The sequence below is a fragment of the Pagrus major genome, chromosome 6 (genome assembly GCF_040436345.1).
Source record: "Pagrus major chromosome 6, Pma_NU_1.0".
Lineage (NCBI taxonomy): Eukaryota > Metazoa > Chordata > Actinopteri > Spariformes > Sparidae > Pagrus > Pagrus major.
In genome coordinates this window covers 23,333,388-23,347,258 of record NC_133220.1, presented here as the reverse complement: position 1 = coordinate 23,347,258, position 13,871 = coordinate 23,333,388, and the positions used below count along the sequence as shown (strand labels likewise).

Below are 13,871 nucleotides of genomic sequence, written 5' to 3'. Positions count from 1 at the left end.
ATGGAGAATAAAGCCACCAACACCACCGATGGATTTCTGTCCCTATACCAATCTACATTCTTGCGCACAACCACACACATTCACACACACTGAACATGCACATGTAGTTATACACACAGCGCTGGCTGCAATTAACCCTGCGCTTACAAATACAAAACCACACGACAGCATGTTTGTAAGAAGGGAACACACACATGCACTTTGCGGTTGCAAAGTCTTCACGGACCAATACGGCCCAATTAGGCAGAGCCTTGCACACACGTGCACACGCATACACACAGAACAAGTACTTCCAGTCTCTCTGGGACAGCCGTTGTTGGGCTGCTAGTTTAAGACTAATTAAAACCACAGTGTGTGTGTGTGTGTGTTCACTATATGTATATTAAATGTGTGCATGGCCTTACTCTTTACTCTGCCCCCTCTCTGTACCATTTAAGCTGACTGGAGGGGGCGGGGCTGTTTAACAGGTACTTCATTAACGCTGTAACCGTGCCACATCACCACGGCAACAGTCGAACCCTGTTAATTGAGGCCAAGCTTTGTTTCCATTCCTGACGCTCCTCCCCTGCCCCTCCTCCTCCAATCCCTGACCCCGAGGCTCGTCTCCAGCGGTGACAGAACACGCCTCTTCCTGATTTCCCATTAGATGTTAATAGCAGCTGATCCCCCTGCGATCAACACATCATCCACACACACACACACACACACACACACACACACACACACAAGAACACACAAACACACACATTGCCACTCGGCTGCACCCATTTATATCCCCTCAAATTAAGACACTCTACCTCTAATTGACAATTAATTTCAACATCTTCATATTTTAATAAGACTCCTCGTCAATCTGAATAATGAAATATTCATTAGATACCTAATAACAACCTCACCATCACACACACACGCACACACACACACACACACACACACACACACACAGACACATACGCACTCATCACATCAAATTTCTATCCCTTTTGTCAGCGCACACTGGTAATACTGTTCTCTCTCTCTCCGACGGGCTGAAAAATCACAATTTTCAGCTGCTGAATCAAACACAAAACTGAGGTTTAACTCTGACACAGTTTGAGCGTGTGAATAGCTGGAGTTAACATTTTCTCTGTGGAGTGAAAACATTATCAAAGGGTAGTTCTCTGTGAATTGAAATACACTGTGTCATGAGAAGTTTAAGACAGGGAGAGAGAGTAGAAACTAGTCCCTATAATTTATACATAACACATTAACCCTCACTGGTCAATAGGGGGCGTAGATACCAAGCAAGACAGTAAGACAGGAAAGAAACAGTTCAATCATAAGGAGTTTATAGGTGTAAAGAGCAAAGGTTTGGGGTCAGAGGGTAGAAAAAAAGCTCATGTCATTTTAGGTTTGTGGTGCTGGTGTGTACTCACAGGTTGGTTAAAAGGCTTTGGCTCCGAGGGGCGCATGTGCAGGTGGGCCATCATGGCCTGGAGTCGCTCGCTCTCTTTCGCCAGCTGTGAAACACACACACAAAGACCGATTATCACCGTGAAAAACACTTCATTTCTTAACTCTTAGATTGATATAATGTGGTATTGACACAGAATTACAATTACAATTACACCTCAGGCGGAGAGACAAATATGAGAGTCAGCCGCCTCGGCACCCCGAGCACTCTCACACACTTACACTAGCCTGCAGACACACTCGTCCCCGTTTGACATTGCTAACCGCCGTTTAATGGGTGCTGCTAACGCCTGTGGAAATGCTGCATCCTGCATGTGTGTTTGCTGGCATACAAACGTGTCGCCTCCAGAAACAACGGATCAACACCGAGACGATAGCAGTATTAACATACTCACACACTACAGGGATGTTCAAATATGAAATTTACTTAGACACAACGCCTGTGCTGCTGTGTGTGTTGTGTGTGTGTGCTGTTGGAAGATAGAGTGGTGGGCTGCCTGTGGACTGCTGAGGGATGAAGTGACATGTCAGGGAGAGAGAGAGAGACGGCCGTCCTGATGTGATGTGACACCAGCTGCCTCTCTGTCACTTTGTGTTCTCTGGTGGTGGCTTCAGGGGCTCAGCTAAACGCTGTTTACCACCGCCACCAAACACAATAGTAACCCCACACACTTACGCAGTGATGTGAACAGGGCATTCAAAAGTGTTTTTGGAAACTGTGTCAAGACGTGTGAAGAAGCATTCTTCTTTTTTTTGGAGGAGGAACTTTCCTTACGTGCTGTCTGAGAACAGCATGTCTCTTCTTTCAATGTTGGTATTTTTCTTGAGCATTGAGATGTTTCAAGAGCGTTGCGTGCGTGAACCACTTTACGAACAAGAGAGGCTGCCTGGTCCTCTGCTTTCTAGCTCACGTCTCTCTCTCTCTTTTCTCTTCTCTCCCTCCCTCCCTCCTCCCCTCTCAGCACTCGCTCTCTCTTGCTGGTGACCAGAGCAGCTTTATAATTGGAGCAACGATGGCAGCTTCCCTGCCGACTGCTCCTTTTAAATTACAAGCTCCACTGCTCTCCATAAACTCTGCCCTGCCTGAGACAAGTTGCTGCCATTGACTGGCTGAAACAGTCTTGGCGACTTTGTTTGTGAGCAGATGAAAATTAAGTGTCTGTGTGCGAATGTGTGCGTGACTCACCTGTATCTCCAGCTGCTGAACCACCTGCATCTGGACTCGGCATTGAGCAGTGCTGCGGTCATCTAGGGCGTGCTCATTGTTCAAGTGCCTAGAGACAAAAAAACTTAAGTTAATAAAAGGAGCATCAAGATGAAACCTGTCTCAATTCAGAGACGACTTTTAAGCCACACTGAGTCAACAGAATCCTTATTAAACTGATTCACAGTTCCTGAATGATGAAGTAACAAAACTCGGCTCTTTTGCTTTTATTTAAACTGAGTTATGAGCTGTTTCGGCGCTATGAAAATAAATCACAATCTTGGAAGTTTATTTTGTCTAGTGAGGGACGCAGCAGCTGTGTTTTGTGTGTGTATACTTCATTGGTGCTCAGCGAGCCATGATCCAAGACAACCACCTGGATATGAGCTCATGTGTTATCGCACAAAGCCTTATCTGAAGACTTTCTGTCAGCTAAACTCCACGTAATAACACTGGTGCGCATGTGTGTGTGTGTGCATGGACGTGTGTGTGTATGTGTGAATGGTGGCGCTGTTTGTTTCCTCCTATGTGGGAGGACCCAGGACCTTCTGATCTTTCCCAGCCCACCCCTCCCTACTCTCCCTTCCTCCATCCCTTTTCTCTCTCCTCTGTCATCGCCAAGGTTATTCACAGGTTGCCGCTGCCTGCCCGGTGTGTGTGTGTGTGTGTGTGTGTGCATGAGTGTGTGTGCCGGAAAATCAGAGAAAGTTTTGCGATATCCTGCGGTGTTAACTTGTAATCTGAGTAATCTTCATAAAGCCGCTTTCCTGACTTGTTTATTGTGGAAATGTATATTACACAAGGAGATGTATGAGTCTACATGAGTCTGTGCGTGTGTCTTTAAGAAAGGAGAAAGTTAGGCAATATCAGGCGAAGGCTAGAAATGAAACAAAAACAATGATGTCATGGCGTGGCTAATCCAGGCAGATAGACGGCTCAACACAAGTGCACGATAATAATAACAAAAACATGATCTCACCCCTCGCTTTCTTTCACTCTCTCGAAAGCTCTCTCTCCCTCTTCCTCACTCGCACTCCTGTCCACTCTTCCCTCTCCCCTTCCCACTCTTCTTCCCCCGCAACTCCCCAAATGCCTATGATTCACACTCATTCCAACATCCAAATCTGCCCCCCAAAAACCCTCCCCTCTCTCTATAGCCGGGCCATAAACAGTAGCAGGGTTTTTTTTTTTCGTTGTGTCCCGACAATGAGGCTCTGTTTACTCCTCTGAGTGCTGGCAGACAAGGCTTTAACCCACATTACACCCAGCTCCAGCGACCACAGCCAGAGTATTATACCAGAGAACTGGAGGAGGGAGGGGAGACGAGAGGAGAAGAAAGGCTTGAAATAGTGGAGTGTCTCCCTCCTCTGTTCTTCTGCTCTACCCTTTTCCCTCCTGGGGCGATGACTAAGGCTGGCTGGAAGGGAGCGCACTGTCGGACTGACGGCATTATCTGTCACTGCCTCGATTTTTTTTTTATCTCCCTCTCTCTCCTACACACACACACACTCTCTTTCACTCTATCTCTCTTTCTCCTTCCATCTGCCCCGGGGCTACGTGAAATGAGACACCAAACAACAGCTTTCCTCTCCAAACTTTCCCAGCCTGCCTGCATGCTTTGATCTGACTGTCCGATGCCATCACAATCACCACGCACACTTCTGTGATTATGTGTGTGTGTGTGTGTGTGTGTGTACGTATTTCATCACCCAAGCTTATTAATATCTCCGTTGTTCAAATAGCTAAGAGTTCCACATAGATAATGAGAGTGTGAGTTTGTTTAGGGCTTCATTAGAGGCCTGTGAAGCCTTCGTTAGCAGCCATAGTGCCATGGGGAAGTCCGCTGTGTTGTGTGTGTATGTGTGTGCGTGTGTGTGACAGAGGAGGAGGTAACTGAATGTCAAGGCCAGAGACTCCATCAGCATACCCCAGTGACTCCAAACTGGCAAATAACATGATGGATGCAAAAGGGGAGGAGGAGCTGTTTGATGACTTTGTGTGGAAAGAGAAAGAAGCACACAAAACTACTGAAGCAGAGAAACAATTTGTTTGACCTTTATGAGAAAAAGCATGTAAAACACACACACACACACACACACACACACACACACACACACACACACACACACAACACACACCAATCAAATGAATCTTAACATATTTACAACACTTACGTTTGCCTGCATTAAAGTTAGAATAACACGAGCGTAGCAGGAGAAGAATTCCTCGATAAAACAATTTACACACATGTTGATTCTACGTGTGCACCTGTGTGTTTGTGTGTGTGTGCATGCATGTGCCTCAGGACAAATGTGATGTAACAGATCGCAACAGATGAATTAGTGTGTTAGTGCGAAACCCCAGTGATGTGCATGACTGACACACATTTGGCACAAACTAAACTGTGGCTTCTCTTCATTACGCTTTCATCTTTCGTTCCTACTGTTGATCTGAATCTGAGAAGGAGCCTTTTGAAGTAAACGGGAGGAGGCTTTAATTCAAGTGGTCTTAAACCTGGTTTGTGGTCAATGAGATTGAAGTGTGTTTGCAGAAGTTTGCACAGCGTCACCTGAAATTGAGAACTCGGAAAAGAAGTTTCTTTCATCCAAGAGTCACTTAAACAGGACTACTGGCACTGCTACTATCGCTTCTTATTGCTTCTTCTACACTTCCAAAGCCTTAAAAGCGCAGCCGATGCGTCAGTTATTATGATACTTTGTTACTTAAGCTAGTTCCAACAAGCACAGTAAGTATCATCCATAAATGTGTCCCCAAGAAACTCGTGGATACTCTTTTGCTTGGTCTCGCTTTTGCTGTGATATTGTTATTGTTTCATTGCCATTAAATATTATCATCTTTTTAGATTAGCAGACACGTGTCTAAATGAGTAAGCTTACACTTTCCTTTTGCTGTTTTCTTCCTGTTATAACATTAAATTATGATAGTTGACACCTAGTGCTCTGGTCATGTGATCTTCAAGTTGCTCTGATTAAGCTCCATGTACTGAGCAATGTCTATGACCTGACAGATAAGTGTAACCTTCTGAAGTGTTCTACAGTATACAGCTTTGTACATTTCTCGTGTGTAGATACGATGTGCTGATATAGTGGATTTCTCTGGTGACTCTATTCCGTATTTTCACAATGCATCATATGTTTTACTGTCATGCTGGGTCTATTTTTCATGTGCAGTATGTAAGAATTTTAGTGAAAAAAGAGCAACTAAAATCATCAACAGAATGTGAAGAAGTAACAGTTCTGAAGTTATGAAGTCCATGTTTTGTGTTGCAGAGATATCTACTGAAGTTAGCATGCTAACTAGCTAGCCCCAGCCCATCCCAGTCTGAAGCTCCTGTGCTAGCGGTGTAAACACCAACAGGTCCTACTAGCTGCACTTCTCTTTGAGCTGGCCAGCTAATGGCAGCTACAGTTAGCAGTAACTCTGGTGTCATGTTGCCTCCTATTTGTTTTGAGTATGAATTCGACAGGTGGCCAATTCTTACATATTGCACCTTTAATATGACATAAAATATAACAGAGTTTGTATGGTATAGTTAGATGGTTTGGCATTCTTCTAGCTGCAGTATTAAATATACAGTATGCAGGCAGGTAACTTAGTTCAACTCAACAGTTTTTCATTGTGTGCACAACCTATCATCACAACTTACTTGATGAACTGTCCCATGTCCTCACACAGTGCTTCACAGCCAGGCCACTTACACTCTCCGTGGCCATAGAGTGGATGGGAACCGGCATGCTCCTCGTGACTGTGGGGAGAGACAGACAGTAAAACAGATTGTTTTTCATATGTTGCTATGTTTATAAAATATACACCAAATAAAAGCGGTTTCTTTCTCAGCATAAGAAGCAAAGCATCTCTCTCACACATGCAAAACTAAGCGCAGCAGCAGAAGCATCACTACAGCAGCCATCTGAGTCTGGTTAGCAGTCATTAGTTTGTGCAGTTCACAGAGCCAAGTGCAGAGAAAGGAGGATGGAGCAGAGTGGGGTCAGTTACAGAAGCCAGGCGAATAAGGGAATCGATCCAGCAACCTCAGAGGCGCATACTTTAAGTCCATGACCTGTCTTTCTGTCCTTGGCGTATGTGTTGTGCATGTGTGTCTGTTAGTGTTGGTGTGTGTTCTTACGTTTCAGGAGTTGACAGAGAGTCGGCACAGGACCAACCAGCCATGACTGATTGGCGGCGGCTGCCGTCATGTGCTGGTTGTTCTTTTGTGGTGAGCTTGTGCGCGTGTGTGTTTTCTTGTGTGTATTTCTGTGCATATTTATGTGTGTGTGTGTGTTTGTTGTTAGTGTGTGTGGCGATGAAAGACTAGGCCAGGTTTGGTTTGGGCCCTGGGTAAAATAACTGTATCTGTGCGTGTGCATGTGTGTGAGTGTGTGTGTGGCAGGTCCAGTAGCAGATGTGGTTCAGACCTGGACCTTCGCCGGCGACTGCTGTCTCCACATATATTTACATGACTGTGTATGTGTGTATTTGTATGTGTGTGTACTTGTGTGTGCGCATGTGTGTGCATGTGCGTGTGTGTGTGTGTGTGTGGACTGGGATGGGGATTCTCCCAAATCAACATCAGAAGGTTGTCTAACAAAAACCATTTGTCTCGCAGATGGAAACATGTCTCCCTCTGGATGTCTCCCCTCCCTCCTTCTCTCCCTTCGCTTTTTCGCCTCTTCCTGATCATATGTGCTGGCTGAGGTTGGGACTTGTGTGCGTGTGTGTGTGTGTGTGTGTGCGCTGGCTGTGGTTGAGTCAACTCAGAAGCAGCTCAGACAGCAGACATGACAAACTGCTGGCAACCACATTCTCCTCCACATCAGCCATGCATTAGCTTAGCAGGCTAACACGCTAATGCTACCCCCTTCATATTCCTACTTAAGCCAACTCTGCAGCCCACTGCAGCTGCAGTATGACAGTGTTAGACATGTATGATCAACTAATAGAAGCTCTTTTAATTAGTACATGCACACTCACCCTGACCCCCTCCAAAATGAGGTCAGAGGTCGACAAAGCCCCTGGAGCAAGCAGTGAATCAGTGCTACAAGTCGCCGCAGACCACCCTCCAATAGTGCGCACTTCTGTCTCCGTCTTATCCACTTGTGTGTGTGTATGTTTGAGTGTGTGAATGCTACTCACTGGCTGCTGGGGGGTTGGCTGCCTTTGGGGTAAAGGGGGACATGGTCATCTCCGCTGTCTGCCTTGGTGAAGGAGGATATCCACTCAAACAGTCTGGCTCTTAAAGACGGAGACAAGCCCATGAGCAGCCGACACAAGCAGCCACGGGACACCACAGCCCTCATACAGTGTGCGTAGCACATGAATCTGATATGTCAGCACGGTTTTCTCTGAGGTAAATTTAAATCTGCAAATACAGATGACTCCAACTTATAATTCACATTTTCTACCAGGTGGCCTGCATCCACTCTCCTCTCCTCTCCTCTCCTCTCCTCTCCTCTCCTCTCCTCTCCTCTCCTCTCCTCTCCTCTCCTCTCCTCTCTATTATACTGGCATGTGGTTGACAGCACACTAGCAGGACATACTGAAGCCAACACACCTCCTATCAAATGAGCTGACAGACCTTTACACCCGGGTGATGTGTGATATGCTGCGTGTGCATATTTTTTGTTTACGTGCGTAGGTATGGAAGAAGAGCTAAGAGTTAAAAGCCCGAAAATGACATAACAAGAGTGTGCGAGTTAGAGACACTATGGGTCACACAGAGGACACACACACCATCACAGTGTGGATATTTTAAGTGTTTTGACATCACTGTACCTGTCTCTCTTTGGGGTGTGGCTCTGTCCGTTGGCCAGGCTGTGCAGTGAGATGTGAGCGCTGGCAGCTTTGGGGAAGGCTGAGGTAGAATTGGAGCTGTTGGTGCTCAAGTCCAGGCCCTCGGCCTGTTTCAGGGCCTCCTCACTGCTCGGCACCCCTGACACCTCCTTCCACAGCTGTTGGAGGTCTGACGGACACATCGCTGGAGAGAGGGAAAGCACATGTTCAGTGCAAAAGTTGTTATAGGATATTTAAATTAATTCAGACAAAACTTAGAAGAGATGTGGTGAATAATAAGTCAGATGAGACTTACTGCACAATACCACCCACACACACACTTACACACACTGAAATAAACTGATGCCAAAGAGGGCTTGACTAACTATTCTAATGCACATAAAAGAAACTATTAGAGTCCCCTGGGAGCGGTTAAGGGAGGAAAACAGGACAAACTAAAACAGACAAGAGGTTAAATTCTGCATGTTTTTGTTATTTTTCCAGATATCTACTATTCCTCAACTATTTCCTAATCTCTGCTGGCAATTGCTCCTGTCCACCAGCACCACTGCTCCTGTCACTACCACTATTTGTCTGAACAGGGTGGGCGCACCACTTTGAGTTCTTTCTAGTTGCAGCTTTGTTATTTCTGCTCCAATTTCACAGTGCGAGAGACGCCTAAAATGCCACAGCCTTCTCCAATGGATCTGACCATGCACGTTTGCAAGCACGCACGCACGCACGCACGCGTGTAGCCGCACACACGTACCTCTGCACATGCACACACATACGCAGTCCTCGCAGCAATCCAAATATTATGTCTGCTTTGTCTGCATTCTTCTGTGGTCCCGCCAAAACAAAAGTTCTCACTCTGGAGGAATGAGGCGGTGTGAGCATAGATTTCTGTGTGTGTGTTTGTGTGTGTGTGTGCGTGTGTGTGCGTGTGTGTGTGTGTGTGCGTGTATTATCCAAGAAACCCGACCAATCTGTGGACACGCCCACAGAGTGAAAGTGTAACAGTCAAGGGTTTGTTAGATTAAGTGTTTCCTCTTTTTACTCATCAGATTAGTGCATACTACATCAGCTCAATAAAAAATCCCCAAAATTTAACTTTAAAGGAAAAAAAAAGATTCTGGTAAAAGTCAGCAGTTTACTGATGAGGGTAAAGCGAGCAATCTTTGTAAAGAAAAAATCCTGAACTTGTGTGTATTCAGGTGTAAAATGTGTATCCTCACAATATCTTCCTGCTGGTGTTGACAGATATAACGAATTTTAGAGGATGATGAGGGCGCTCTTGCTAACCGTTAACCTCTCACACCCACATCTGGCTGCTCGGGTCATTTTTTATTTCACACTGATGTGTGCAGACAAATGAGACGTTACTTTAGAAGGTGCGGTCTAACAGGATGAAGTCAAACCTAATAGTGTTTTTGTAAAGGAGTGAGGAAACTGTTATGCACTCCCAATGCTGGGTCTGTGCTTGGAAAAACAATTCTAAAAAAGGTAGCTTGATTTTATCCATAAACTTAGATATCTAAGGAGTGCCTCCATCTTACTGCAGGAAAAGAAATAAACAACAACTAAAGCAGGACCCCCTCATGTCACCCCACCCCCCCACCAACTAGTCACCGGACACAACGGCCCTTTGAGGCGGGGCAATAGTGTGTGCAGTAGTGTGCATAGGTGCAAGTGTTTATGCATGTGTGTTTGTGTGTTTGTGTGGCATGGCTGGCCAGAGGAATGCTCTGGCTCACGCCTGGCTGAGCCGTCACAATGGACCGGCTCTTTCACACTGCAGGGAAATTCCACCCCGATACGGAGGGAGAGAGGAAGAGAAAGAGAAGAAGATGCCAAAGCTAACTGTCTGAAAAATAATACTTTTCTATCCAAAACTGTTGCCTCTTTCTTTTCATTTGTATTCAATCTGCATCTTTTTTTTCACTCTCTCTGTTAACTGGCAACACTGGCACAAAAACACAAACACACACATGCACAAAAACACATAAACACACACAGGCACAAATCACATTAAAGTGTCCGTGCAAGTTTTTGTGTGTTGCACTAAGCTTGTTTGAAATGAAAGCTTTAGAAATCAAATTGATTTGATTGGGTTTATTTTTGTTTGTCAGGTTCCGATTACAAAGCAGAGTATGAGAGTTTGTGTGTGTGCGTGTGTGTGTGTGTGTGTGTGAGTGCACATGAGTGTGCATTTGAAAAAAAGTGAGATGTCAGACAGACGGAGGGAAGGAAACTGGCCTGTTTGGTCAACTCAGTCAGCGCTTTAGCAACGTTACGGCCACTTTAGAGCCCCTAAAGCATTCCCTGTGTGTGAGATAGCGTGCACGAGTGTGTTAGACATTAGGACACACACACGCACATACACGCATGTTCACTGAGGGCGGGCCAGTCAACAGTCAACTCTTATTGTTGTAAAACCATGCTGACAAAATGAAGGGACTGCGTGAGAAGTTACATATAGGAACAAAAAAAGAAAATCCAGTGGGCGCAGCAATAGCAGAACGATGATGCTCTTGTGTCTGGCTATTCTCAAGTACACACACACACACAAGCATGCACATACTCACACAAGCACGTGCACACACTCCAAGCAGGGGGCTTAGTGGCATATTTTACCTATTATCCAAATGAGTACCTTCCACAAACCCACCAATCAGGTTTCCTTTTATCTTTTATAGGCTGATTAACTTAACAGGCTTCACATGCGGCACTGGGTACAGGCCTGTGTGTGCGCCTGCTCAGTTATGACCATGTGTGCATGCATGTTTGTCAGGATCTGTTTGCATATATGAATGTGAGTGTGTGTGCCTACACGTACCTTGCTGCAGAGACTGCATGGTGGCGGTGGGCTGCATTGGGACCAGGCCTTGTCTCTGGAGGTTGAGGATGTGCTGCTGCTGAAGCTGCTGCATCTGGATCAGCTGCTGCTGGAAGGCCAACTGCTTACTGCCTAACTGCTGAGAGCCAAAAGACAGAGACACAGAGGGTAGAAAAAGTAAGAAAGTTAGGTATTACTTAAGTAATTTGTTTGTAGTAAACACTCGTGTTCTTTTTGGCATAAAATAGGTACATCAAACCATGAAAGTATACTAAACCAGTTCAGGTCTGCTGAAATCAGAGTCGAATACTCAAATTTTATTTAAGTGTCACATTTTTCCATGCTAGTTTTGTACTAAATGCCAGACTGTGACAGTTGCTCTGATTGATCATTAGTTTTTTCTTTTAATATTTAAGACAAAGCCCTTATCCGTTCTTATCATTTCAACTGGTCTGCTTGTCCCATTACATCATTCAGTCTAAACAAATTCAAGTATAAAGTGAATTAAACGGCACATAAAATAAATTAAGTGACGATGATACACGTAAAGGTTGACTGTCTCCTGTTGAAAAACAAAGTGAGAAGTTTAAGGCCTGAGTGCAGAAAATTAATCCTGTAGGAGAAGTAAAAAAAAAAAAAAAAAAGCCTGAAGCCAAGCTGTGAATACCCCGAGGATGAAGAGAAGGAGGAGAAGGGAATGAGTGGGAGAGACTACACGGCGCGTGGCGATAATGTCGGTGTGTGTTACGGTGATAAATGTCCCCTTTCCTGCTCTCTCAGTCTGGGGCAGACCTGGCCTGTGCTGCGCTGTTTGAAGTCCCCCCTGACCAATCCCCGAGAGAGGTGGACTTTATCTCTCGCAGATAACTAGAGGAGGGGAAAAATAAATAAATACAACTTGAGGAACTGCTCATTGTGTGTGCAAGAGTGTGTGTGAGAGAGAGTGGCAGCCTGGAACTCTTTGAACAGAGAGGAGCTCACAGGAAGGGCAGGAAGGTCACTTCCTTTCAGACTTGGTGCCTGGGGAGAAGATGTGTGATGGCAGTGTGTTTGTGTGTGGGAGGGGGCTGTTCAGGAGGTGTGAAGGAGTAAGCACAAATCTATTCTTTATGAAAGAAAATGGGGAAAACACCTTTTTTCATGCAACGGTTCAATGGACTTGTAAGTTTTCAAATGACTGTAACTGAAAGTGTTTTAATAATATTAATATTAGCTGGAAATCTGGTGCATGTTTCAGAAGAGCGAGCACTGCTTGGGTTGTAGTGTTATATCTATGGCCTTGGACTTGATTAGATTCAAGATTAATTTATTTTTACAAAAATACATTTATATTCCCTATATGCTACCCACAGAAAACAGAGATTAAAGAGATGATTAATAGATAAAAATAAAAAATACATGAGATTTTTTCCAATTGTGTGAAAATTAACAAAAAAGGAAATTCATTTATGTTGCAAATCGCAGTTTGCATGCTGTGAATTTGGTTCAACAGACACGGGACTTCAGTATAATAAATAGATAAGGATCTACTGTAGACAAAAAGTGGTGATAACTCCACAGTAGGATCACAGAGAATTTATTGTTCAGGCTACCCAGAATTTTATCTACACTTTAGTCACTGCGAACACAAACAGAGCTTCCTAGCAGTTCAGATAGGAACCAGCGGTCACAGGTCAGGCTATATAGTCACCAATCACATACGACAACAGTAACAGTCTACGAAAGAAACCTGACACTGTCTAATCCTGCGCTTTTCTTGAAATCTACAGTTTGTTTGTAATATAGACCTGTGTTAAATTGAAACTGCAGTATAATAAGGAAACAGTCACAATATGTGTCATGTTTCCATGGATCAGTTCTTGTGAAGTGAATTGCCTAATTCTCATTTGCTGCAGAAAGTAGTTTATCATGATCAGAACTGAACTGTTTCCTCCTTTTCTCTCTCTTTCCAGCCCTCCTGCCCCTCCTTTTCTACTTGTCTGTCCATTTTATTTCTTTCACCCCCTCCTCCACGTCTTTCATTCCCTCCTGAGATATGGCTATGGTTCTTTAAAACACACATTGTGTGTGTGTGTGTGTGTGTGTGTGTGTGTGTGTGTGTGTGTGCGTGTGTGTGTGTGTGTGCGTGTGTGTGTGTGCCTGTGTTCTGTTTACATTAGCTGTGGCTGAGTGGCCAAAGCTAGCGCAGTAACAGGCTGTCAATGTGATTTATGAGCACATCACACACTGTCTGAGCCTGCCAGTCACATAGACGCACACACACACACATAGAAGGACACTCGCAGACAGATACACGCACGCACGCACACACACATACTGTAGATGGACACTCGCAGACGGACACACACATACACACGCGCACATCTCTGGTGATGGTCAGAGTCACTTCATTAAGCTGACTCCTGACCGGTCCCAAATGCAACAGCGACACACAAAAACACTGACTCAACATACACATACATACTCTCTCTTTCAATGCATCACTTCCACGCAGACAAGAGACTGAGGAGGAATTGCAGAAAAGAGGGAAAAGGGCAAAAAGTCACAGCCACTCGAGCACAAACTGTTTTACTTTCCCCCCTTCCTCCC

At 44.9% G+C, this 13,871-nt stretch overlaps 1 protein-coding gene across 2 annotated transcripts in view; it reads right to left on the bottom strand.

The window, feature by feature from the left end:
• foxp4 (forkhead box P4) overlaps positions 1-13,871 on the bottom strand; it is a 92,075-nt gene that overhangs the window by 11,588 nt on the left and 66,616 nt on the right. Inside the window, exons 6-11 of one of the 2 annotated variants that reach the window (XM_073468474.1) lie at positions 11,283-11,418; positions 8,450-8,651; positions 7,811-7,909; positions 6,324-6,422; positions 2,639-2,726; positions 1,416-1,499 (exon numbers count right to left, since the gene is read on the bottom strand). In XM_073468474.1, the coding sequence (XP_073324575.1) occupies positions 1,416-1,499; positions 2,639-2,726; positions 6,324-6,422; positions 7,811-7,909; positions 8,450-8,651; positions 11,283-11,418 (708 nt within the window). Of the gene's footprint in view, positions 1-1,415; positions 1,500-2,638; positions 2,727-6,323; positions 6,423-7,810; positions 7,910-8,449; positions 8,652-11,282; positions 11,422-13,871 lie in introns of both variants that reach the window. The other variant, XM_073468472.1, reaches the window with a different exon arrangement.